Raw genomic sequence first — 26,438 nt, forward strand, 5'->3', positions numbered from 1 at the left:
TCTGAGATTCATCCCAGTGCCACATGCAGTTTGTACCAATAGTTTGTTCCTTTTCATTGCTGAATATTGTTCTATTTTGTGCATCTATTAATACCACAGTTTCTTTACCACCACTGAGGAGCATTTGGGTGTTAGCAGTTTCTGACAATTATAAATAGAGCTGTCATAAATATTTATGAATGGGTTTTGGCATGAACATACGCATTCATTTCTCTAGAAGAGATGTGACAGTCCACTCTGAGTGGCATTGTTTTGTACAACCGTGGGGGAAACCCTCTTAATCAGATGACGACATTCAACTTCAAAGGAAACCTGGAAACCAAGCAACCAGACCAGTCTCTTCAGTTACAGCCAACTGCTGACCCAGATAGCCTAATATCCAGCCACTGCCCTTTCTATAATTATGTCTGAAGAATTATGGTTGATCTCCCGTGTGAAGGACAAAACTGAATTACTTATGGATGGCAACATGATACATGAGGACCAAAGAAAGTTCCATTCTACAGTCCTCACAATTCCTAGAAACTATTGGGGAAGTAAAAGAAAGTTTTCTTATGTTCTTAAAGAAATTTAGATCCTGGTGATGTCAAAATTAAAATGCTCTGACACAGCAGTTCGTCTTCTCCAGCTGTATCTTACTGAAGCACTGGCACATAGGTAAGGAAGCTTGGTGCAGCACTGTTGGAAGAACAAACATTTAAAAAAAATCCAACTGTCCACACATGGGAGTGTGGTATGTCTCTGTGTATTGACACAAAGATGTTTTGCTGTGGTAGACACTTAAGACTGGATATTCAATACCGGTGTCCAACTCTTGCAGCAAAGCATCACCCATCTGGCCAATGCTACATAAGTGGAAGGTTATTCGGGACAGCAGTGAGGGGTGGTGATGGATGTTTCTGGGGAATTACTTATTTCCTAATAAAAGAGAACTAATGTGGTTGAAGCTGCCTTCTCCTCTCTGAATCTTCAATGTGCGCTAGATGTTTGGAGCTGCAGTGCCCATTTTGTGCCCATGAGATGGTAAGCATGGAGGCAAAAGCCCACTGGCCAAGGATTACAGAGAGGAGACAGAGGGGTTCCTAATGGAACTTTTGACCAGCTAAATGAGTGCCAGCTGCTGCCTCGGAGAAAATATGAGAAAAATATGTGAGACTTCCCACATATTTAAATCACTCTTCATTTTCTATTACTTGCAGCTAAACACATTCCAATTGAAGTAACTGTCAAAGGAAAAAATCAAATTGCCCAGCAATGTGCATATTGTCCTATTTTGTAAAATGAAACTGTATATGTATACATAATAGTGATACAGACATCAAAAAATTGGAAGGGTAATAGTAATTAACCAGTATTGGGCACCTACTGTGTGACAAGCATACCTTATCACGTTAAGCCTCACAATCTGTAAAGGTAGATGTTTTATTGTTTTCACCACTTATAAGTGAGGAAACTGTGGCTTCAGGAGCTTTTCCAAATTGTACAACTAGCAGATGGTTAGCCTGGAACCTGGAGCCAGGTTCTCTCTGCTCCTAGAGACAGTGCTTGGACCACCCTATGCAGACCCCACCCACACCCCTGCCCGAGGTGCCTATTACTTATACTGTGTGTGCTTAGCTGCTCAGCCGTGTCTGACTCTTTGCGACCCCATGGACTATAGCCTCCCAGGCTCCTCTGTCCATGGGGATTCTCCAGGCCAGAATACTGGAGTGGGTTACCATGCCCTCCTCCAGGGGATCTTCCCAGTCCAGGGACTGAACCCAGGTCTCCTTCACTGCAGGCAAATTTTTTACTGTTTGAGCCACAAGGAAGCCCATTACCAATACAGACCCCACCAGCTCTAACGCAGCTATTTCTAGGGGGTGGTTTAGGGGACGGTCCGTTTCCATAGTGTTTCCTTTCCAATAAGCAAGTATTATTTTTGTTTTGAAAATACAAATGTAGAGAAATTGAAAAAATAAAGAATTAATAAAGTAACTCTGGTGTTAGGCACTGTGCTGGGAATATTTCTTTCTTCCAGATTTGAATATCAACTATAAATATCCATTCAGTCACATAAGCCTTTTGGAATTAAAAAGCATCCTTTTCAAACATACGAAAGGAACCTGGCTAAGCGGATTGCCAATATTTTGTTATGTGACCTATACCCCAGATAAGTTATCTGCCAATCTGACTCCTGCCCCATGAAGGAATGAAACCCTGCAGGAAATACATGTGAAGAATGCTTTTGAGTCTTTGAATAAGAGTTTTATGAATCATTTTTCTAGTGGCTGGATTTCTCATCTCCTACCTGTTACCAAACGATTGCTTCTTAGGGTCCTTAAAGAAAAAAAGTTCATCAAGAAAAAGCAGGTCTGTGTTCCAGGTTCTATTTACAGCTGACTTATAGGCCTTGGCAGCCTTCAGGTCAGCCAGCCGGAGAGATTTCCTTGAGGGCTCGCCCAGTGATCTCAACCACGTGGTCTGAGGCACTTTCCCTTAAAGGTCCTGGCACCAGGGTACAGATTTCTAATCAGCTCTGAAACTGCAGAGGCACTGATCAGCCCTTAGAGATAAGGCTTTCTTCTGCAGTGAGAAAAGAATCTGAAAATTTACCCGCCGCCATGGGGGACAGAAGCCCCTTCGAAACGGACATGCTTACCCTGACCCGCTACGTTATGGAAAAGGGGCGTCAGGCCAAAGGCACCGGGGAGCTCACGCAGCTACTCAACTCCATGCTGACGGCCATCAAAGCCATTTCCTCGGCCGTGCGCAAGGCGGGCCTGGCCAACCTGTGAGTGAGATCCCGTTGCGACCCCGGCCCGGTGGGGGTGGGTAGAGCTGCAGGAGTCTGGGCCGGAAGCTGGGTCAAAAGTATTAACCTGCGCGCCCTGCAGGGAAATGGTCTTTCAAGTTTCTGCCAGGTGTGCTTTGATAAGAGGGCCTTTGACTTGTTTCAGGAAAGACACAAAATTCTTGGAGACATTCTATGGAGGAAAAAAAGCATCATTTTTCCAGTCGCTGTGTATTCTAATGACAACAAGCTCGGGGGCTTGTTCCATGAAAACATATTAAATCTGAAATCTGTTAGTTGTTTGGTCATGTCCGACTCTTTGCAACCCCATGGATTGTAGCCCACCACTCTCCACTGTCCACAGAATTTTCTAGGCAAGAATACTGGAGTGGGTTGCCCTTTCCTTCACCAGGGGATCTTCCCGACCCAGGGATTGAACTTGGGTGTCGTGCATGGCAGGCAGATTCTTCACCCTCTGAGCCAACAGGGAAGCCCACCTCTGACAAGGTGACTCTTATTTGCATTCTCACTGGCACAAAGCGACCGCCGGGAGACTTGAGACGATTCCTGACGCCCTGGGCAGATAGGAGCGGTTTTATCGTCACGGCCTTTGCCCATAGTTGTCAGGAGCTAGAAATCATTTACCGAATCTTTCTTTCTCTCATTTACCAAATCTTAAGGCCCGTCATCCATCTCCTGTTAATCACTGAAAGAAGCGTTTTGCTTTTAAAACCAGTTGTTATTTCTTCTCTGTGACTCAAGCTTCTGTCCACTTGGTATGCAGGACGCTGGGAGGTGCTGGCCTGGGAGCGGGGAATGAAGAGCCTTCTTCCACTTTGCTCTCTTGGAGCTTCACCCAAGCCCAGGAGGCCAAGTTCAGGCTGTGCCGCTGATCCTCACAGCCGAGGGTCCGGTTCCAGTCTGTGGTGAAAAGGAGCAGTCTTTGGGTTTCCACTTTCCTGGTAGCAATTCCAATGGAGGTCCTCTCAGAAGATGAAGAGATCTATTATTGATTATTATTATTATTCCAAAATGAAGAAATAGCCAATTCCAATAATTTAAAATATTTATTCTTGGGCATTCCCTGACGGTTCAGTGATTAAGACTCTGTGCTTCCATTGCAGGGTGCATGGGTTCAATCCCTGGTCAGGGAACTAAGATCCTGGCAGCCAAGGGACCAAAAAAAAAGTAAAAAATATTTATTCTTAACAACTTAGCACTTTTAATACCAAAAACAATGTGATAATTATAGAATTTATTTATATTAATGTGAGGTTTCGTGACCCAGTAACCCAGTAATGAGCTCCAAGTCAGAGGAGATTGTGACTGGCTTCCCCTCTCTCTGTGTATTGCTTTAACTGTCTTAGTACCTCGCTTGGCAGTAATGACCGACTCCACCTTTAAGGACCTTCGTGAGTGTGAGCCACAGCCACTTGCCTCTGTTCTGCGCCTGCCTGATGGTGAGCCGGGCTGTGTGTAGAGTAGTTCCCTGGGCTGCCTGCTGAGTGTTACTCAAGTGAATGGGCTCCCTTGTGCAGGGGGCTGGGCAGGGCAGGGGTTATGGCTAATTGCAGCAGAACTCTGACTTCATGGTCATGTAGTGTCCAGAGGAAGTGGACTTAGGGATTGGATAATTCAGGTGTTCCTCTGACTTGGTTTTTCATACCATCTGATTAAAATCAATGGCCCACTCTCGCTAAGGCCTGTAAAAATGTAAAATGGCTTGGATACTAATATCCTCTAACTAACTTGTGGGGCTGTTATAAGGCTTAGTAAGTCCATGTGATGATGATTTTGACATTGCCAGCCCCATAATAAATGCTCAGTAAGTGCTCATTATTTGTTGTTGTTCAGTCGCTCAGTCATGTCCGACTCTTAGACTCCACGGACTGCAGCATGCTAGGCTTCCCTGTCCTTCACCATCTCCTGGAGTTTGCTCAAAGTCTTGTCCCTTGAGCTGATGATGCCATCTGACCATCTTATCCTCTGTCATCCCTTTCTCCCCCTGCCCTCAATCTTTCCCAGCATCAGGGTCTTTTCCAATAAGTCGGCTTTTCACATCAGATGGCCAAAGTACTGGAGCTTCAGCTTCAGCATCAGTCCTTCCAATGAATATTCAGTGTTGATTTCCTTAAGAATTGACTGGTTTGATTTCCTTTCTGTCCAAGGGACTCTCAAGAATCTTCTCCAACACCACAGTTCAAAAGCATCAATTCTTCAGCACTCAGCTTTCTTTATAGTCCAACTCTCACATCCATACATGACTACTGGAAAAACCATAGCTTTGAATATACAGACCTTGGTTGGCAAAGTGATGTCTCTGCTTTTGAATATGCTGTTTAGATTTGTCATAACTTTTCTTTCAAGGAGCAAGTGTCTTTTGATTTTGTGGCTGCAGTGATTCTGGAGCCCAGGAAAATAAAATCTGCTATGGTTTCCACTTTTTTCCTCAACTATTTGCCATGAAGTGATGGGACAGAATGCCATAATCTTAGTTTTTTGGATGTTGAGTTTCAAGCCAGCTTTTTCACTCTCCTCTTTCATCCTCACCAAGAGGCTCTGTAGTTCTGTTTCCCTTTCTGCCATTAGAGTGGTATCATCTGCATATCTGAGGTTGTTGGGTTCCAAGTCCAGTTCAGTTAAGTCGCTCAGTCAAATCCGGCTCTTTGCGACCCCATGGACTGCAGCACGCCAGACTTCCCTGTCCATCACCAACTCCTGGAGATTGCTCAAACTCAGGTCCAAACCTGGGGAAATTTGCGGGCTAGCAGGTTGATGTTGCCAACTGACCACTAGATGGCGGGCGCAGCCCGTGGAAACAAAATGTCAGACTTTCACACTTGATCGGAGGGTAGAGGCAGGATTCTTCAGTTAGGCAGAGACCATGTGTTCTGCCAATTCAGATATTTCTGTCGCTTTCCCATTCAGGGGGCTTCAAGCCCCTCATTCCTCTGCTTCCTCTTTTTTGGAAGATATTTCTAGGCACATGCTCCATAAATGCAAAACTAATCAGAAAGTCTCATATTTTTCTTTTTTTTCTCTGCTTCCTGCTGTAGGAAGAAGGGAATGCTGACCCCAGAATCCTCTCCACAGCTTCCTAATGTCAAAATGCAGAAAAATTCATTTAAAATTTGTCAGTAAAATTTTAATGTTAGTAAAAGCAGTAAGAAGATAAAAGCATTTTCCTGTCCATGATCTAACTTGGAGCAGTTGTCAGGCAATTAGATCTCTTGTGAATGAGCTTCCATTCTTTCTGAAAGGAGAGGTGTTGATGGAGGGACTGTGGGGAGGGAGGGAGATAGAGCAATATGCCCAGTTCCTGCAAGGAGGGTGCACAGGGTGGGCTGAGGGGTAGAGTAAGGGCAGGGTTAGTGTGGTGTTGGGGAGAGGTGTTTGCAAAACACAGAACAGAGAGCCTGTTTCTCTTCCCCATCACCCACAGGCCCCAGGCACCCCAGCTTTTCATTCTCCAGTAGAAGCTGCATTAAACAGGAAAACTGAGTTTCCAGGGTTTGTGAATGCTGTAAATGCTGACGCAGAACAGTCTAGTTTTGTCACTGTTGTGTGTTTGTTTGCTTTTATTTTGAAGCAGGAGGTACAGTCTTTGAGGTCAGCCTACCAGTATCATTTTCCAAGGCAGAGCTCATCACATCAGACATCAAGTAATGGGGGACACCTGTTGGGGAGAGGGGAGATGTTGTCAGTCGGGGAAAAGGGATGGGAAATGAGTTGTCTCCCGGTTTAGGGTAAATCAGTGGCTCTCAACCCTGGCTACTTGTTAGAAACACTTGAAGAATCCTTCAATAAATAAACGGTGTTAACAAAAAGGAGAGGCAGGAATTACTTTCCTGCCATCCATTCTTTGTAATTCAGAGAAGGTGTACTGAGCCTCTGAGCACTGTGGAAACAGGCACAGTGAGTCATAGCCCTTGCCTGCAGTGAGCAGACAGTCCAGCAGGGAGGACATTCCTATGAACAGACTGTGAGCTGCCGTGGAAGGCCTGGTATGTGGTGGGACCAGGGAAGCTTCTAGAAGGGGTTAGGAGGGCTAAGCTGTCGGTGGGCAGAAAGCACTCCCATGGGGTGGGGGGACACCCCATGACTGAAGGTGGGAAGGAGAGAAGCAGCTTGCGGGGTGCCGGTGGCCTCAGGACGTTTGCGGCTGTTGGAATGTGGAAGGCTGGAGGGGAGTGAGAGAAGAGCATGGAGCCCGGGGACAGTGAACCAGGAGTCCATGGAAGGCAGGCGTGTGCCCACGCAGGCTTCCAGAGGCTGAGGGTGAAAGGCTAAGAGGCAAGGCCAAGTGTGGGGCCAGGGCTTCCTTGATGGGGTCTGAAGCCAAGTATGGGGGACTTGGGGACTCTGGGAGAGATGGGGGTGATCTGACTGGCTTTTTAGAAGGTTCCTACCCACGAGGACGGGAGCTGGAGACTTTAGATAGCAATCCTCTATAACCCAAAGCACCCAAATAGAATTTTTACACTGGCACTCTTTCTTATATTGCTTGGTAATGGTAATAAAGAACCAAATTAAATTTTATCCCTAATTTCCTTCTTTATTCAAGTAATGCCAGGCTGCCAGCAGAACAGTTTTTAATTCAGCCCAACAGGCCACTATTTGAGGATAATCAACAAATACTAGAAATTCCAAGGCTGGAAACCCACAGTCCTTTACTTTTAAAAGTTTTTAATTATGGTGATGTGTCTGACTTTATGAACTCCCCCTCCATCTTTCAGGGCCCTGAGGGAGGCGGGGGTGGGGCAGAGCTGTACATTAGTAAGATTGAATTCTATAGTGTTACTGGAGTGACTAGGGACTTGCAACAGTGGCTCCGAGTCAGGGTTAAGAACCAGCGCTGTGAGACAGGACGCACTCGGTCATATTTATAATCTGGAGACCCTGGAGCCATGAAGGGAAAATAGGAATACAGGGGAGGTGTCTTGGCGTCCTGGCATGTTCGCTGGAGTCTGGGCTCCCTTCCTGATTTCCTCCAGCTTTTTGCTGTCTTAGGTACGGAATCGCGGGAAGCGTGAACGTGACGGGGGATGAGGTGAAGAAACTGGACGTGTTATCCAACGCCCTGGTGATCAACATGCTCCAGTCCTCCTACAGCACCTGCGTCCTGGTGTCGGAAGAGAATAAAGAGGCCATTATCACCTCCAAGGAGAAGAGGGTACGTGTGGCCGCCGGGCTGAGGTTCTTCTATTCACCATTAGAGGGCGCAACAGAACTGGGAAGAATCTTGGATTGCCTTGCTTTTAGTTTCTGGGATTTTCCTCAATTGCTTAATTTTTGTTTTCCAGAAACGATGGCTTGCATATTTCTTCACTTTGAAGTTTTATGCTGTCTGGTCGAAAAGACTCCATAATAAGGAAGTGATTCATTCAGGAAATATATCAGTGCTTTACCGAAACTTATCAGTGGACAGGGTTCATTTTGGGTTTTCACCTAGTGTAACAAATCCCAACGTTTTGGAGCTTGATAATCAGATCCAGTAAAAAGCAGAGTTCCTGGAAAGAGCGATATTTTTGGTCTTTTACTCTTCTCATCCCCACAATCCTCACCCCTTCCCCAAGGGGGTTTGGTTCTAGCAGAGATTTCTTCAGGCCTGACAATCTGTTAGACTAAAACAGAAAAGAAATTGTAAAGATTGTTGCTCTTGCCTTAATACAATGGTAAACTTGTTTAGCTCATGGCATGCCTGGGGAGGGTCTATATTCAGTATGGTTCCACAGTTTATTTTTTAAAAAATTCGTGGCCAAAAATTCAACCCATGTTCAGTTGCAATACAGTAATACCAAATAAATGTCAGCACTGTTGGCTCTTGTTTTATGCACTGGGTCTTGGGACAAGATGCCATTTCTTTATGATTAGCTGAAAGGATGGAAAAAGTAAAGGCAAATTTATTAAACACTTACTGTATACTGGGGACTGTGCAAAAGCCCTTTGTATTTGTTGTCTCACGTAATTCAGGCTAAGTCACACCTGTTATTTTCAACTCAACTGTCACAGCAGCTTCTGAACATTCTCCATTGTGTGCTTGACATTGAACAAATAACTGCTGAATGCATGCATGAATGAATGGGCTGATTTGGATTATCTACAGGGAGAATGAAAGATTTCCAAGTTTATGGATTCCACTCCCCCACCCCTACCTTCTATTGAGAAAGAAAGAAGGAAGGAAAGAAAGGAAAGACAAATTAAGCTAGGGCAGTACTCATTGGAAAGTCAGGGGTAAAGTAGCTAAGCAGTGGGAGAAATGATTCCCATTTTACTTGATGTTGTGCTGGCAGTATTTAATGAGCCAGGAGACCCTCGTCCCCATCATTAAAGCTCTCACAGAACCTTGTACCTAAGAGGTCTATAAAAAGTATCTGGTGATTTCTTTCTACCAAGTTGTCTGTGACAGCAGTGTGGGTAGACATGAGGGACCTGGTATCTCAGGACCCCACCTGGTCTGTCTTCTGGTCTTCACATCAGAAAGGAAAGGTGGATGCAGCAAAACCCAAAGGAATACTTTTATTCTGCTGTTGCACTTACATACAGCTGCTATCTTAATAAGAGAGGCCCAGAGGCCCAGGGACCTTGTTCTGAAGTTTTCTTTTGGTAACAATGTGCCAAAATGAAGAAAGCCTGTCTTGGGAGAAGCTCGATGTATCAACAATTCAATAATGACCTTACTATGGACTTAGGTAGAACTTGTCCAAGTTTATCTTCAGCTTCTCCAACTCCTTCCAGCACAGTGCCCAGTTCAGACCTGGTTTCCTCTTGCACTTTCAGCAATTCCGAGTTCCCAGTGGTCCCAGGTAGGAGGGGAGGATGAAGCCAGGGTAGGTGGGAGCAAAGATATTTGAGGGTAGATGGGACCTCCATTAGCATCAGCTAATCTATTTATGGGCAAATGAGCTCTGAACTGCACAATTAATATATGTGGATATGCTCTGCATTCCTAAGTAATTGTAGTTTTTGATAAGGATATCCCTTTGCTCTAAATCGCTTTTGATGGGGTGTTACCTGCCAGACTCATCCACTTACAGAGTGTGTTGACTGGAACAGGGTGTTGACTTACACAGTGTGTTGACCTGTGTTGATCAGGTGTTCTGCCCTCTGTGCATGTAGGGGAAATACGTGGTCTGCTTTGACCCACTGGACGGATCTTCCAACATCGACTGCCTGGCTTCCATTGGAACCATATTTGCCATCTACAGAAAGGTGAGCAAACAGTCTGCTCTTTAACACCTCCTTCCTCTGGTGGTTTCAGGAAGGTTCCTGGGCTCGGAGCCACGAGTCTGGAGTTCTAACCTTTGTCCTCCCACTCAGCAGACACACCATGGCAGGCAAGCTACGAACCTCCCTCTGCCTCAGGATCCTCACTGAAGGCCTGAGTTGGTCTTTTCCCTTCACCCTCTTCTCAGTGTTCATGGGGAGGTAGGGTGAGAGGATACATGCGACCTTGTTTTGAAAATCTGGATGCGATACAAATGCCAGACATGGAGTTAGGTTCCAAGCGACATCCGAAGGCCCCTGTGTTCCTTCCTTAGGTATCTCAAATCTTATTGCATTCATTTTCTGTTGCTGCTGTGACAATTCACACGCATTTAGAGGTTTAAAACAACACCCATTTATTGTGTCCCAGTTCTTGGGTCAGAAGTCTGACAGCATGGCTGAGCTCTATCTGATAAGGCCCAAATCTGGGTGTCAGCTGGCCTGGTCTTCTATTGAGAAGAGCTTGCTTCCAGGCTCATTGAGGTTGTTGGCAAAATTCAATGAAATAGTCAATATCCATCCCCTCAGTAGTTACAGTTTTTTGTTCTTGTGATGAGAACTTTCAAGATCTACTCTCACATTAGTTGCTCAGTCATGTCTGACTCTTTGCCACCCCATAGATTGTAGCCCACCAGGCTCCTCTGTCCATGGAGTTCTCCAGGCAAGAATACTGGAGAGGGTTGCTATCCTCTTCTCCAGATCTTCCTGACCCAGGAATCGAACCTGGGTCTCCCACATTGCAGTCAGATTCTTTATCATCTGAGTCACCAGGGAAATTTCATAGCAGCTTTCAAATATACAGTGTGGTATTGTTAACTGTAGTCACCATGCCATCCATTACATCCCAAGGACTTATTTATTTTATAACTGGACGTTTGTACCTTTGACCACCTTCACTCACTTCACCTACCTCCATCCCCTGATTCTGGCAACCACCAATCTGTTCTATGAGCTGTTTTTTTTTTTTCTTTGAGTCCACATATAAATGAGATCACATAGTACTTATCTTTCTCTGACTTATTTCATTTAGCATAACACTGTCAAAGTTCATTCATATCATCACAAATTGCAGGATTTCCCTCTTTTTCATGGCTGAATTTTATGTGTGTGTGTATATATATATATATATATATATATATATATATATGACTTCCCCGGTGGCTCAGACAGTAAAGCATCTGCCTACAATGCAGGAGACCCAGGTTCAATCCCTGGGTTGGGAAGACCTCCTGGAGAAGGAAACGGCAACCCACTCCAGCATTCTTGCCTGGAAAATCCATGGACAGTGGAACCTAGTAGGCTATAGTCCATGGGGTCACAAAGAGTCAGACACGACTGAGTGACTTCACTTTCACTTTCATATATATATATGTATACATATGTATACATATATATATGCATATTTGAAATAGTGATTTCATTTCCTTCATGTGTATACCCAAAAGTATAATTCCTGGAAATTATATAGCTCTATTTTTAGTTTTCTGAAGAACCACCACACTGTTTTCCGTAGTGGCTGTATCAGTTTACATTCCTACAGGCAGTGCACAAGGGTTCCGTTTTCTCCACATCCTCACCAACATGTGTCCTCTCTCATCTTTTTACTTAGTCCTGGCAGGTGTGAGGTGATATCTCATTGTGGTTTTGATCTGCCTTTCCCTGACGGTTAGTGATGTTGGACACCTTTTCATGTACCTGTGGACCCTTTGTATGTCTTCTTTGGAAAAATGTCTATTTGGTCAGATTGTTTGTGTTTTTTGCCATTAAGCTGTGTGAGTTCTTTATATATTCTGAATATTCATCCCTTATTCTATGTATAATCTGCAAACGTTTTTGCCTTTTCCTTTTTTATGATGGTCTTAATAGCGTCTTAAAACCAACTGATTTAAAAATGAAAAGGAATAATGAAGGAGGCTGTGCATGTGTGCAGACAGGGGATATGTTGGAAATCTCTATTTCTTTCCCACATTTTTTCTGAGATTCTAAAACTGTTCTAAAAAAAATGGAGTCTGAAACAAAAAAAAAAGAGGGATATTATTATATATAATATGGGCTATTCACATATGGATTTTGGTAATTTTCAAACACAGAGATATTTTGTCTTAAAATTTAAGTAAAGCACAGGCTTTGAAGGCTAGTCCAAATAACCATAGATCCTCTCTGATTGTATTGCTAAAGAAGGGGGACAATGTTGCTTAATGGTCTAGTGAGAGAGCAGGTCGCTTCAGAGCTCTAATTACCAAAAAACTGCAAAAGTAAAGACACTGTAAATAAAATGAACAGGCAGATGACAACTAAGGAAAATGTTTGCAACATATAAGGAATTTACGTTTTTCATATATAAAAAGCAAATCAACACTGCCTGCATACCAAGTTGCCTCAGTCATGTCCGACTCTGCTGCCTATGGACTGTAGCCCACCAGGCTCCTCTGTCTGTGGGATTCTCCAGGCAAGAATATTGGAGGTGGCCGAGCCCTCCTTCAGGGGATCTTCCTGACCCAGGAATTGAACCCAAGTCTCTTATGTATCCTGAATTGGCAGCAGACCACTAGCATCATGTGGTAAGCCCAAAATCGATAATAAGAAGATGAATATCCAGATAGAAAAGTAACCAATGACATGAAACAGGCAACTTACAAAATAAATAAAATGGTCAATTAATATACAAAAATTTACTTTATTAATTATACAAAATGGAAACTAAAGCAAGTTTCTTTTTTTTTTCACCCATCAAGTTGACCAAGTTGAAAAAACAACACTATATTAGGTTTATCAGATTAAATTAAAATGAATGCTCTTGTCACTGGTACCAGCCTTCTCATGGCGAATGGGCTTGCATAACTCTGTGAAGTTATGAGCCATACTGTGCAGGGCCACTCAGAACAGATGAGTCATAGTGAAAAGTTGTGGCAAAATGTGGTCCACTGGAGGAGGCAATGGCAACACACTCCAGTATTTTTGCCAGGAGAACTCCATGAACAGTACGAAAAGATAAAAGCATATGACACTAAAAGATGAGCCTCCCAGGTTGGAAGGTATCTAATATGATACTGGGGAAGAATGAAGGGCAATTACTAACAGGTTCAGAAAGAATGAAGCCGCTGATCAAGGAGGAGACGGCAAGACTGAACATCTGCTTTTTAGTAGATGTTAGTGAACATTACATGTTAGGAATTAGTGAACTAAAATGGATGGGAATGGGTGAATTTAATTCAGGTAATCATTGTATCTACTACTGTGAGTAAGAATCCATTAGAAGAAATGGAGTAGCCCTTATAGTCAACAAAAGTGTCTGAAAGGAAATACTTTGGAGCAACCTCAAAACTGGCAGAATGATCTTAGTTCATTTCTGAGGCAAACCATTCAGCATGACAGTAATCTAAGTCTATGCCCCAACCACTCATGTCCAACTCATTGCAACCCCAGGGACTGCAGCACTCCAGGCCTCCCTGTCCATCACCAACTCCCGGAGCTTACTCAAACACATGTCCATCTTATCCTCTGTCGTCCCCTTCTCCTCCTGACTCCAATCTTTCCCAGCATCAGAGTCTTTTCAAATGAGTCAGTTCTTCACATCAGGTGGCCAAAACATTGGAATTTCAACTTTAACATCAGTCCTTCCAATGAATATTCAGGACTGACTGATTTCCAAAGAATGGCAAGGAGAGATAAGAAAGTCTTCCTCAGCAATCAATGCAAAGAAATAGAGGAAAACAATAGAAGAGGAAAGACTAGAGATCTCTTCAAGAAAATTAGAGATACCAAGGGAACATTTCATGCAAAGATGGGCTCAATAAAGGACAGAAATGGTATGGACCTAACAGAAGTAGAAGAGATTAAGAAGAGGTGGCAAGAATACACAGAAGAACTATACAAAAAAGATCTCCATGACCCAGATAAGCACGATGGTGTGATCACTCACCTAGAGCCAGACATCCTGGAATGTGAAGTAAAGTGGGCCTTAGGAAGTATCACTACGAACAAAACTAGTGGAGGTGATGGAATTCCAGTTGAGCTATTTCAAATCCTAAAAGATGATGCTGTGAAAGTGCTGCACTCAATATGTCAGCAAATTTGGAAAATTCAGCAGTGGCCACAGGACTGGAAAATATCAGTTTTCATTCCAATCCCAAAGAAAGGCAATGCCAAAGAATGCTCAAACTACTGCACAATTGCACTCATCTCACACACTAGTAAAGTAACGCAAAAATTCTCCAAGCCAGGCTTCAGCAATACGTGAACTGTGAACTTCCAGATGTTCAAGCTGGTTTTAGAAAAGGCAGAGGAACCAGAGATTAAATTGCCAATATCCACTGGATCATCGAAAAAGCAAGAGAATTCCAGAAAAACAGCTATTTTTGCTTTATTGACTATGCCAAAGCCTTTGATTGTGTGGATCAAAATAAACTCTGAAAAATTCTTCAAGAGATGGGGATACCAGTCCACCTGACCTGCTTCTTGAGAACCTGTAAGCAGGTCAGGAAGCAACAGTTAGAACTGGATGGAACAACAGACTGGTTCCAAATAGGAAAAGGAGTACGTCAAAGCTGTATATTGTTACCTTGCTTATTTAACCTATATGCAGAGTACATCATGAGAAATGCTGGGTTGGATGAAGCACAAGCTGGAATCAAGATTGCTGGGAGAAATATCAATAACCTCAGATATGAAGATGACACCACCCTTATGGCAGAAAGTGAAGAAGAACTAAAGAGCTTCTTCATGAAAGTGAAAGAGGAGAGTGAAAAAGCTGGCTTAAAGCTCAACATTCAGAAAACTAAGATCATGGCATCCAGTTCTATCGCTTCATGGCAGATAGAGGGGAAACAGTGGAAAGAGTGGCAGACTTTATTTCTTTGGGGCTCCAAAATCACTGCAGATGCTGACTGAAGCCATGAAATAAAAAGATGCTTGCTCCTTGCAAGAAAAACTATGACCAACCTAGACAGCATATTAAAAAGCAGAGACATTCCTTTGCCAACAAAGGTCCATCTAGTTAAGGCTATGGTTTTTCCAGTAGTCATGTATGTATGTGAGAGTTGGACTATAAAGAAAGCTGAGTGCTGAAGAATTGATGCTTTTGAACTGTGGTGTTGGAGAAGACTCTTGAGAGTCCCTTAAACTGCAAGGAGATCCAACCAGTCCATCCTAAAGGAAATCAGTTCTGGGTGTTCATTGGAAGGACTGATGTTGAAGCTGAAACTCCAATATTTTGGTCACCTGATGGGAAGAACTGATTTATTGGAAAAGACCCTGATGTTGGGAAAGATTGAGAGCAGGAGAAGGGGATGACAGAGGATGAGATGGTTAGGTGGCATCACTGACTCAATGGACATAAGTTTGAGTAAACTCGGGAGTTGGTGATGGACATGGAGGCCTGGCCTGCTGTGGTTCATGGTATCGCAGGGAGTTGGACACGACTGAGTGACTGAACTGAACTGAACTGAACTGATTTCCTTTGGGATGGACTGGTTGGATCTCCTTGCAGTTTAAGGGACTCTCAAGAGTCTTCTCCAACACCACAGTTCAAATCATCAATTCTCCTGTGCTCAGCTCTTTTTATATTCCAACTCTCACATACATACATGACTACTGGAAAAACCATATCTTTAACTAGACAGACATTTGTTGGCAAAGGAATGTCTCTGCTTTTTAATATGCTGTCTAGGTTGGTCATAGTTTTTCTTGCAAGGAGCAAGCATCTTTTTATTTCATGGCTTCAGTCAGCATCTGCAGTGATTTTGGAGCCCCAAAGAAATAAAGTCTGCCACTCTTTCCACTGTTTCCCCTCTATCTGCCATGAAGTGATAGGAGTGGATGCCATGATCTTAGTTTCTGAATGTTAAGCTTTAAGCCAACTTTTTCACTCTCTTCTTTCACTTTCATCAAGAGGCTCTTTAGTTCTTCTTCACTTTCTGCCATAAGGGTGGTGTCATCTTCATATCTGAGGTTATTGATATTTCTCCCAGCAATCTTGATTCCAGCTTGTGCTTCATCCAACCCAGCATTTCTCGTGCTGTACTCTGCATATAAGTTAAATAAGCAGGGTGACAATATACAGCCTTTCCTGATATACTCCTTTCCTGATTTGGAACCAGTCTGCCATTCAGGTATGACCTAAATCAGATCCCTTATGATTATACAGTGGACGTGACCAACGGATTAAAGGTATTAAATCTGGTAGACAGAGTGCCTGAAGAACTATGGATGGAGGTTCATAACACTGTACGGGAGGCTATGACCAAAGCTATCCCAAAGAAAAAAAAATGCAAGAAGGCATAGTGGTTGTCTGGGGCAGCTTTAACTGAGGCAAGGAGAGAAGCAAAAAGCAAGGGAGAAAGAGAAAGATATATCCAACTGAATTCAGAGTTCGTAGAAAACAAGAGAGATAAGAAGGCCTTCTTAAATGAACAATGCAAAGAGAAAGAGAAAAATGATAGAATGGGAAAAACTAGAGATTTCTTCAAGAAAATTGGAGATATCAAGGAAACATTTTATGCAAGGATAGGCATGATAAAGCACAGAAAAGATAAGGATCTAACAGAAGCAGAAGAGATTAAGAAGAGTTGGCCAGAATACATAGAACTATATAAAAAAAGGCCTTAATAATGCAGATAACCACAATAGTGTGGTCACTCACCTAGAGCCAGACATCCTGGAGTGTGAAATCAAGTGGGCCTAAGGAAATATTACTATGAACAAACCTAGTGGAGGTGATGGAATTCCAGCTGAGCTATTTAAAACCCTAAATGATGATGCTATTAAACTGCTGCACTCAATATATCAGCAAATTTGGAAGACTCAGCAGTGGTCACAGGACTGCTGGTCAGTTTTCATTCCAATCACAAAGAAGGATAATGGCAAAAAATGTTCAAACTACCATACAATTGCACTCATTTCACATGCTAGCAAGGTAATGCTCAAAATCCTTCAAGCTGGGCTTCAACAGTATGTGAACCAAGAACTTCCACATGTACAAGTTGGATTTAGAAAAGGCAGAGTAATTAGAGATGAAATTGCCAACACTTGTTGGATCATGGAGAAAGCAAAGGAGTACCAGAAAAATCTTACTTCTGCTTCATTGACTATGCTGAAAACTTTGACTGTGTGAATCACAATGAACTGTGGGAAATTATTTAAGAGATAGGAGTACTAGACCAACTTATCTGTCTCCTGAGAAACCTGTATGTGGGTAAAGAAGTAACAGTTAGAACTGGAAGTGGAACAACTGACTGTTTCCAAATTGGAAAAAGAGTATGACAAGGCTGTATATTGTCACCCTGGTGGTTTAACTTATATGCAGAGTACATCACGCAAAATGCCAGGCTGGATGAATCACAAGCTGGAATCAAGATTGCCAGGAGAAACAACAACAACCTCAGATATTCAGATGATATCATTCATTGCAGAAAGTGAAGAGGAACTAAAGACCTTCTTGATGAAGGTGAAAGAAGAGAGTCAAAAAGCTGGCTTGAAAATCAACATTCAAAAAACTAAGATCTTGGTATTCAATACCATTACTTCATGCAAGTAGAAGGGGAAAAAGTGGAAGCAGTGGCAGATTTTATTTTCTTGGGCTCCAAAATCACTGAGGATGGTGACTACAGCCATGAAATTAAAAGACACTTGCTCCTTAGAAGGAAAGTTATGACAAACTTACACAGCGTATTACAAAGCACAGACATCACTTTGCCAACAAAGGTCCGTATAGTCAAAGCTATGATTTTTCCAGTAGTCATGTATGGACCCTAAAGGATGTTGAGTGCTGAATAATTGATACTTTTGCATTGTCCTGAAAGAGACTCTTGAGAGTTCCTTGGACTACAAGGAGATCAAATCAGTCAATTCTAAAGGAAATCGACCCTGAATATTCGTTGGGAGGACTGATGCTGAAGCTAAAACTCTAATACTTTGGCCACCTGATGGTAAGAGCAGACTCATTGGAAAAGACCCTGATGATTGAGAAAGATTGAGAGCAAAAGGAGAAGAGGGTGGCAAAGGATGAGATGGTTAGAAAGCATCACTGACTCAATGGACATGAATATAAGCAAACTCGGGGAGATAGTGGAGGATGGAGGGGCCTGGCATGCTGCAGGCCATGGAGTTTCAAAAAGTGGGATACGACTTAGTGACTGACCACCACCACCAACAAACCATAAGTTTATTTTTCATGTCTGTAACTCTGTTTCTGCTTATATGTGAAATCTACCAAAAAAAAAAAAAAAAAGAGTGGGCTTCCCTGGTGGCTCAGATGGTAAAGAATCTGCCTGCAATTCAGGAGACCTGGGTTCAATCCCTGGGTCAGGAATTTGCCTTGGAGAAGGAAATGGCCACCCACTCCAGTATTCTTGCCTGGGAAATCCCATGGACAGAGGAGCCTGGCAGGCTACCATCCATGGGGTCGCAAAGATTCAGACATGACTGAGCGACTAACACACACATTTAAAAAAAAGAGTACAAATAAATTTATTTACAAAGTGGTGGCTTCTCTTGTTGTGCAGCATGGTGTCTAGACGAGTGGGCTCAGTAGTTGCAGCCCTGAGCTATAGAACATGGGTCCAGTACTTGTGGCACATGGGCTTAGTTCTTCCGAGGCATGTGGGATCTTTTTGGAACAGGGATCGAACTGGTGTCCTCTGCACTGACAGGCAGATTTGCATTTACACCACCAGGGAAGTCCTAAAACTTAATCTTTTATTGTTTTTTCTTGGCCCTGCCACACAACTTGTGGAATCTCAGTTCCCTGACCAGAGATTGAACCTGGGCCGTTACAATGAAAGCCTGGAATCCTAACCACTAAGCCACCAGGGAACTCCCTAAACATAAAACTTTAAAAAAATTATAGTAAAACATAAGATAAAAATCTCTAGGAATTAGGGCTTAAGTTCTTAGACCTAATTCCAAAATCATCCATAAAATTTTTTAAAATGATAGTTGGATTTCATTAAAATTAAAAACTTTTGCTTTGCAAAGAGCTCTTTTAAGGGGATGAGTATAAAAACTGTAGAGATTATTTGTAAACCACATGCCTGACAAAGGACTCATACCTAGAATATAAAAGAACTTTCAAAACTCAACTGTAAAAATGCCAGACAATTCACTTAGAACATGGAATGTGAAGAGACATGTCACAGAACAGGTAAGGTAAGTTTTTTGGCAAATAAGCATGTGAAAAATGTCCAACATCACAAGTCATTCAGCTCAGTTCACTTCAGTCGCTCAGTCGTGTCTGACTGTTTGCGACCCCATGAATCGCAGCACGCCAGGCCTCCCTGTCCATCACCAACTCCCGGAGTTTACTCAAACTCATGCCCATTGAGTCGGTGATGCTATCCAGCCATCTCCTCCTCTGTCGTCCCCTTCTCCTCCTGCCCCCAATCCCTCCCAGCATCAGGGTCTTTTCCAATGAGTCAACTCTTCGCATGAGGTGGCCAAAGTATTGGAGTTTCAGCTTCACCATCAGTCCTTCCAATGAACACCCAGGACTTATCTCCTTCAGGATGGACTGGTTGTTAGGAAAATGCAAATTAGAAAATGCAAATTAAGTGCTGTATCTTTATGTGATGGTGTGCACATAATCTACTCATGTGAAAATGCCATAGAGCTATACATGCACTTAATACCAAAATTCCTGGTTTTAATATTGTACTATCATAAAATATATAAAATGTAACTATTTGAGGAAATTGGGTGAAAGGTACACAAGATCTCTCTGTATTATCTGTGCAACCTCCTGTGGATCTATAATTATTTTTAAGTAAAAACTTAAAAGAATTTTTTAAAAAATTTATTTTATTTTTGGTTGTGCTGGGTCTTCATTGTTGTGTGAAGGCTTTGTCTAGTTGCTGCAAGAGGGAGCTACTCTCCAGTTGCAGTGTGCAGGCTTCTTGTTGTTGTGGCTTCTCGTGTTGCAGTGCGCACGGGGTCTAGGGTACGCAGGCTTCAGTAGTTGCAGCTTGCCGGCTCTAAAATGTGGGCTCAGTAGTTGTGATGCATGGGTTTAAGTTGCCTGGTGGCGTGTGGAATCTTCCCGTGCAAGCTGTGTCCCCAGGATTGGCAGGCAGACTCAACCACTGGATCACCAGGGAGTCCAAAAATGTTTTTTAAATTTAGGAAAAACCTAAACTTTAAGTGACAGAGATTGATTAAATTTGGGGTGTCCATACAATAGACTATTCAGCATACTGGTGAAAAAGTATATATGAGTGTGAATAAATTTGCTTGTGTTTATGTGTGTATGAACTGAATGCAACAACCACGGGCCGGATTGCACTGAGGTAGGAAAGCAGATGTAAACAAGACAGTCAGCACTGCCAGCATGGAGCTTACAGTCTGTTTAGGAAGCTGGACATCAATCACGCTAATGAGTTATATTGGGAGCATCAGAGGAAAAGCACTGAGTACCCAGAAGACCAAACCTTGAAGTCTGGGAAGGCTTCTATGGGGAAGCTGATGTTTTACCTGAGACTTGAAGGCTGAGTATGAGTTCCTTAGGTAAAGGGTATGGGAGAAAGGAGAGAGCCATTCTGACTAGGAACACATGCACAGGCAGAGTCCTGGAGCTCACATGCAGGATGGAATGTTCAAGAAGAGAAAATAAGCTTGGTGAGCCAGGGCCTGGGTTTAGAGAGGGAGAGGATGGTGTTGGACAAGGCTGGTCAGCCAGCAGGGGTCAGGTCTTGGAAGACCTGGTAAAAGGAGTTAGGAATATTGGACCCAAGGCAGTGGGAAGTCAGTGAAGTGTTTCGAGAAGTAAAGGGCCATAGGTGAGGGCAGGGTGAGGATGAAGTCAGGGGACCAGACAGAAGGTGGTGGTTTGTTCAGACGAAGTAATGGTGGGGGTGGATAGAGAGGAAGGCATGGTCCTGGGGAGAGAGCTAGCAGGACTGACTGGACTGAATGATTGAAAGGCTATGGATGAGGGTGAGGAGGATGGTCAGGAGATGGTGGGGAGGGTGACACTGAAGTTGCTCCAGGAACCATTTGTCAAGATGGGCAGCAGTGGGAGAAGATCAGGGATTTGGGGAGGGGTGAGTGAGAAGGGGCAGATAAGTCCATCTCAGACGTGTTAAGGTTGAGGCATCTGTGGAATACCTGAGCAGGAATGTCTGGTGGGCAGGTGGCTCCAAGGCTGGGCTATCAGGGGAGATGGAGCTGTAGGTCTGGGAGGCAGCATCTGTGTGGGGCTTAGAGTTTTGGCTGCAGGTGAGATGGCCAAGAATTGTGTGGAATATAAAGAGAAGAGAGTTTTATTAGTTAGGACTCTGTTATAAATGTCAGGGATGAGTCAAGAAACCTCAAAGCTTCAGAGAGGGACTGAACCAGAGAAGGTCAGGCCACGAGAGCTTTTTCCCTTGAAGTCTCTCATCTCACCTTCCCAGTTTTCTCTTGTTCTTTAGCCAGTGGCAGAGGAAAGATGGTCACCCCATAACTTCTATGTGGATATTCATCAGAATGCTGTAGCCCCAAACAGATTTCTGGAGCATAGAGTGGGCCAGTTGGAGTCACCACATTCCACAAGGTGGCAATGAAGAAAGTTCTTTAGATGTTCTGGCTGGATATTCTGAGTGCTGGGAAGAACCAGGAGCAGCACTGATGTTTCAAAGGTCAGAAGAAGGGGAGTTGGCAAAAGCAAAGAGAAGGCATATGGAGAGTCTTAGAAAGAAATTCAGAAAAGAGGGAAGTGGACAGAAGCTCAGGAGAGACACATCTCACGAATGAGACAGGAGCTACTGGATCCAGTGCTACCAAGAAGCAGGGTAAGAGGAAGACTGGTAAGAGAAAGAGGTATGCCCAATTTAGTTGCAGCCTGCAGTGAGGACAGGAGAAGGGAGATAACCAGTGTAGGCAGATGTTCTCCATTCCAGAACCTAGATGAAGACAGAGATGGGGCAATAGCTGGAGGGAAGCCCTGGGTCTAGAAGGTATTATTTAAATTTTTCTAAGGCCAGTGAACTAAAGAGCCCTTGATGAAAATGAAAGAGGAGAGTGAAAAAGTTGACTTAAAACTCAACTTTCAGAAAACTAAGATCATGGCATCAGGTCCCATCCCTTCATGGCAAATAGATGGGGGAAACAATGGAAACAGTATGAGATTTTACTTTGGGGGGCTCCAAAATCACTGCAGATGCTGACTGCAGCCATGAAATTAAAAGATACTTTCTCACTGTAAGAAAAGCTATGACCAACCTAGACAGCATATTAAAAAGCAGAGACATTACTTTGCCAACAAAGGTCCATCTAGTCAAAGCTATGGTTTTTCCAGTAGTCATGTATGGTTGTGAGAGTTGGACTATAAAGAAAGCTGAGCACCTAAGAATTGATGCTTTTGAACTGTGGTGTTGGAGAACACCCTTGAGAGTCCCTTGGACAGCAAGGAGATCCAACCAGTCAATCCTAAAGGAGATCAGTCCTGAATATTCATTGGAAGGACTGATGCTGAAGCTGTACTCCAATACTTTGGCCACCTGATGTGAAGAACTGATTCATTGGAAAAGACCCTGATGGTGGGAAAGATTGCAGGCAGGAGGAGAAGAGGACGACAGAGGATGAGATGGTTGGATGGCATCACCGACTCAATGGACATGAGTTTGAGCAAGCTCTGGGAGTTGGTGATGGACAGGGAGCCCTGGTGTGCTGCAGTCCATGGGGTCACAAAGAGTTGGACATGACTGAGAGACTGAACTAAACTGAAGGCCAGTGAGGTCTATTTGTAATTCAAAGCCAGAGGAGCCAAAGGGGGAGGAGTGGTTCTTTTCAAGCCCCAGTGCAGAGTCTAGAGGATCAAGGACAAGGTGTGCTGCCAAGTGGAGGCTGCAGGATCACAGCTCCGAGAAAGAATAGGCTCTAGTTTGGGAGAAATCAGAGAATAGAACTCTGGTTTCATACACAGAAAATGTAATCCTTCTGATGACTAAATGAAGATATTTCAGAAACTTCAATGGGGAAGACTAAAGATTTTTAATAAAAAATCCAATTCTGCATTTGACTTCCACCTTGCTGAAAGTCCTTAGGAGATCATGCTGTAGAGCAGTAGCCTCACACTTTAGTGTGGAAGGTTGATTCTGGGGGCCCAGGGTTTCTGATTCTGTAGGCCTGGGGTGAGGTTCAAGAATTTGCATTTCAAAGATCCCAGGTGATAATGCTGCTGCTTGGCCACATTGAGAATCATTTCTCTAGATCCTGGTTCTCAGAATCTGTATGTGGCCTAGGAATCTGGAAGTAAAGTGAATTTACTGAGTACATGTGCAAGTTGGATGAAATGTATCTAGCTGCAAGAAAAAAAGAGTATTAGAAAGAATGCAGGATTGTGAAAGTAAGGAAAAATATTAAAGGGAATATACAGTTTTGATTTTTTAATTAATGGTTTTTGTAGTCCTGAGGAAATATGAAAATAACAAAAATATTAAAAGGAATGTGGCATCTTTAAAGAAGGATAAAATTTGGTGTAAAGATAAAGGCCCTGGGGGAATCCCTGATAGTCCAGTGGTTAGGACTCTGTGCTTTCACTGCCAAGCATGGGGGTTCAATCAGAAGCTGCACAGCATGGCCAAAAAAAGAAAAGTCATTGTGATTTTACTAGTCAACAGCAAACTTGGCCCCATATTCCATGTGATGTTGCAAAGAATGCTGGCTTCCCACCAAGAGACTTGGGTCAAGCCCCAGCTTTATCACTGGCTGGTTTCAAGATGCTGTGTACCTTTCTGACCTCCATCTCTCCTCTTTCAGAAGAAGAGAAAAGTTCTCTTTGAAAAATTCTCTTTCAAAAAAATTTTATAGAGCCTCTTCATTGTTTCATAAAACATAATGTGAAAGTGCTGTGCCATAGGGAAGCAAAATTTTCCACCCCAAAAAGTGTCTCCATGGCATGAAAATTCATTCAGGCTGATTATTTTTAAGGCCCGAAAGACTCAGGAAGAACCTTTAATCTACCCCTCAGTTGCCTAAAACAATGTGGATAGTGAGACCTTGTTTCCGGAAGGGAGCTATTACCATCAATATTATAGTATGAAACTAGGCTTGTAGATTGGCAAGAACTTAGCAGAGTCTGTTTGTTAGAATTGCACTCTGTATCTGCAGGGTCCAGGGAACATTTATTTACCAAACATTTGCTTTTCCATCTCCATGTGAATTGCCTTCCTCACCTCTGAAGTCCCAGGCCACTACCTCCAACATCCTCTTTTGTCTTTAGCTGATGATGAGGGCTTTAGACATTTTGGTGAGTTACAATTTTCCTGGGTCTCTCCCATGTAAACTTATTACTAAACCTTTTTTTTTTTAATCCTGTTAATTTGTCTCATATCAGTCTAATTCTTAGAAGAGCCTGGAGAACTTAAAAGGGTAGAGGAAAATTTCTTTCTCCCTGAGAGTACTTTAAAAGATATAAAATCTCATATAATTACAACTTATTTTTTTACCTTGAAATTTTTTTTTCAGGAACTTCCTGATGGTCCAGTAGTTAGGGCTCCATGATTTCATTCCTGGGGGCCCAGGTTAAAAATCCCTGGTTGGCGAACTAAGATCCTACAAGCCACATGGCTTCAGTTCAGTTCAGTTCAGTTCATTTCAGTCGCTCGGTCATGTCCGACTCTTTGCGACCCCATGAATTGCAGCACGCCAGGCCTCCCTGTCCATCACCAACTCCCGGAGTTTATTCAAACTCATGCCCGTCGAGTCGGTGATGCCATCCAGCCATCTCATCCTCTGTCATCCCCTTCTCCTCCTGCCCCCGACCCCTCCCAGCATCAGGGTCTTTTCCAGTGAGTCAACTCTTCTCATGAGGTGGCCAAAGTATTGGAGTTTCAGCTTCAGCATCAGTCCATCCAATGAACACTCAGGACTGACCTCCTTTAGGATGGACTGGTTGGATCTCCTTGCAGTCCAAGGGACTCTCAAGAGTCTTCTCCAACACCACAGTTCAAAAGCATCAATTTTTCGGTGCTCAGCTTTCTTCACAGTCCAACTCTCACATCCATACATGACCACTGGAAAAACCATAGCCTTGAACAGATGGACCTTTGCTGGCAAAGTAATGTCTTTGCTTTTTAATATGCTATCTAGGTTGGTCATAACTTTCCTTCCAAGGAGTAAGTGTCTTTTAATTTCATGGCTGCAGTCACCATCTGCAGTGATTTTGGAGCCCAAAAAAATAAAGTCTGACACTGTTTCCACTGTTTCACCATCTATTTCCCATGAGGTGATGGGACCAGATGCCCTGATCTTAGTTTTCCGAATGTTGAGCTTTAAGCCAACTTTTCCACTCTCCTCTTTCAGTTTCATCAAGAAGCTTTTCAGTTCCTCTTCACTCTCTGCCATAAGGGTGGTGTCATCTGCATATCTGAGGTTATTGATATTTCTCCCAACAATCTTGATTCCGGCTTGTGCTTCCTCCAGCCCAGCGTTTCTCATGATGTACTCTGCATATAAGTTAAATAAGCAGGGTGACAATATACAGCCTTGATGTACTCCTTTTCCTATTTGGTACCAGTCTGTTGTTCCATGTCCAGTTCTAACTGTTGCTTCCTGACCGACATACAGATTTCTCAAGAGGCAGGTCAGGTGGTCTGGTATTCCCATCTCTTTCAGAATTTCCCACAGTTTATTGTGATCCACACAGTCGAAGACTTTGGCATAGTCAATAAAGCAGAAATAGATGTGTTTCTGGAACTCTCTTGCTTTTTTGATGATCCAGCAGATATTGGCAATTTGATCTCTGGTTCCTCAGCCTTTTCTAAAACCAGCTTGTACATCTGGAAGTTCTCAGTTCACGTATTGCTGAAGCCTGGCTTGGAGAATTTTGAGCATTACCTTACTAGCGTGTGAGATGAGTGCAATTGTGCGGTAGTTTGAGCATTCTTTGGGATTGCCTTTCTTAGAATTGGAATGAAAACTGACCTTTTCCAGTCCTGTGGCCACTGCTGAGTTTTACAAATTTGCTGGCATATGGCTTGGCCCCCTCCAAAAAAAATTTTTTTCAAGAGTTACTTCTCATAATGGACATGCTTCCAATGTGTGTATAATATTCAAGCTCAATCATTCTCTTTCCTATGAACATAATCACCAAATCGGTCTTCCTAACTTTAAATGTGTTATCTTTCACTTCCATCAGTTTCCAGCTCTCTGGAATTTTCTGCTCAGGAGGAAATCTCTATGTAGTATTTCTGGACCTGTCTTTTTGTTGCAGGAAGGGAGATCCCTTGCAGGGCCCAAGAGTGGGCTCTTGTCTAACACTCAGAAGTGAATTGTCTGAGGAGACACAAATGCTGACAGAGCAAGAGACTTTATCGGGAAGGGCTGCCCCGGTTATGAGCAAGAGAGTGAGGGAACCCAGGACTGCTCTGCCACGTGGCTCCCAATCTCAGTCTTGGGTTTTATGGGGATGGGATTAATTTCCTGGTCA

The 26,438-nt window shown here is 43.3% G+C and overlaps 1 protein-coding gene across 1 annotated transcript in view; it reads left to right on the top strand.

Moving 5' to 3' along the window:
- The first annotated feature begins 2,497 nt into the window (after positions 1 to 2,497).
- The window catches only part of FBP2 (fructose-bisphosphatase 2), a 43,541-nt gene continuing 19,600 nt past the window's right edge, over positions 2,498 to 26,438 (top strand). The window contains exons 1-3 of the mRNA XM_043870486.1: positions 2,498 to 2,773; positions 7,784 to 7,946; positions 9,893 to 9,985. Coding sequence (XP_043726421.1) covers positions 2,604 to 2,773; positions 7,784 to 7,946; positions 9,893 to 9,985 — 426 coding nt within the window. The 5' untranslated portion in view covers positions 2,498 to 2,603. The remainder of the gene's footprint in view (positions 2,774 to 7,783; positions 7,947 to 9,892; positions 9,986 to 26,438) is intronic.

Source organism: Cervus elaphus, chromosome 16, assembly GCF_910594005.1.
Source record: "Cervus elaphus chromosome 16, mCerEla1.1, whole genome shotgun sequence".
Classification (NCBI taxonomy): domain Eukaryota; kingdom Metazoa; phylum Chordata; class Mammalia; order Artiodactyla; family Cervidae; genus Cervus; species Cervus elaphus.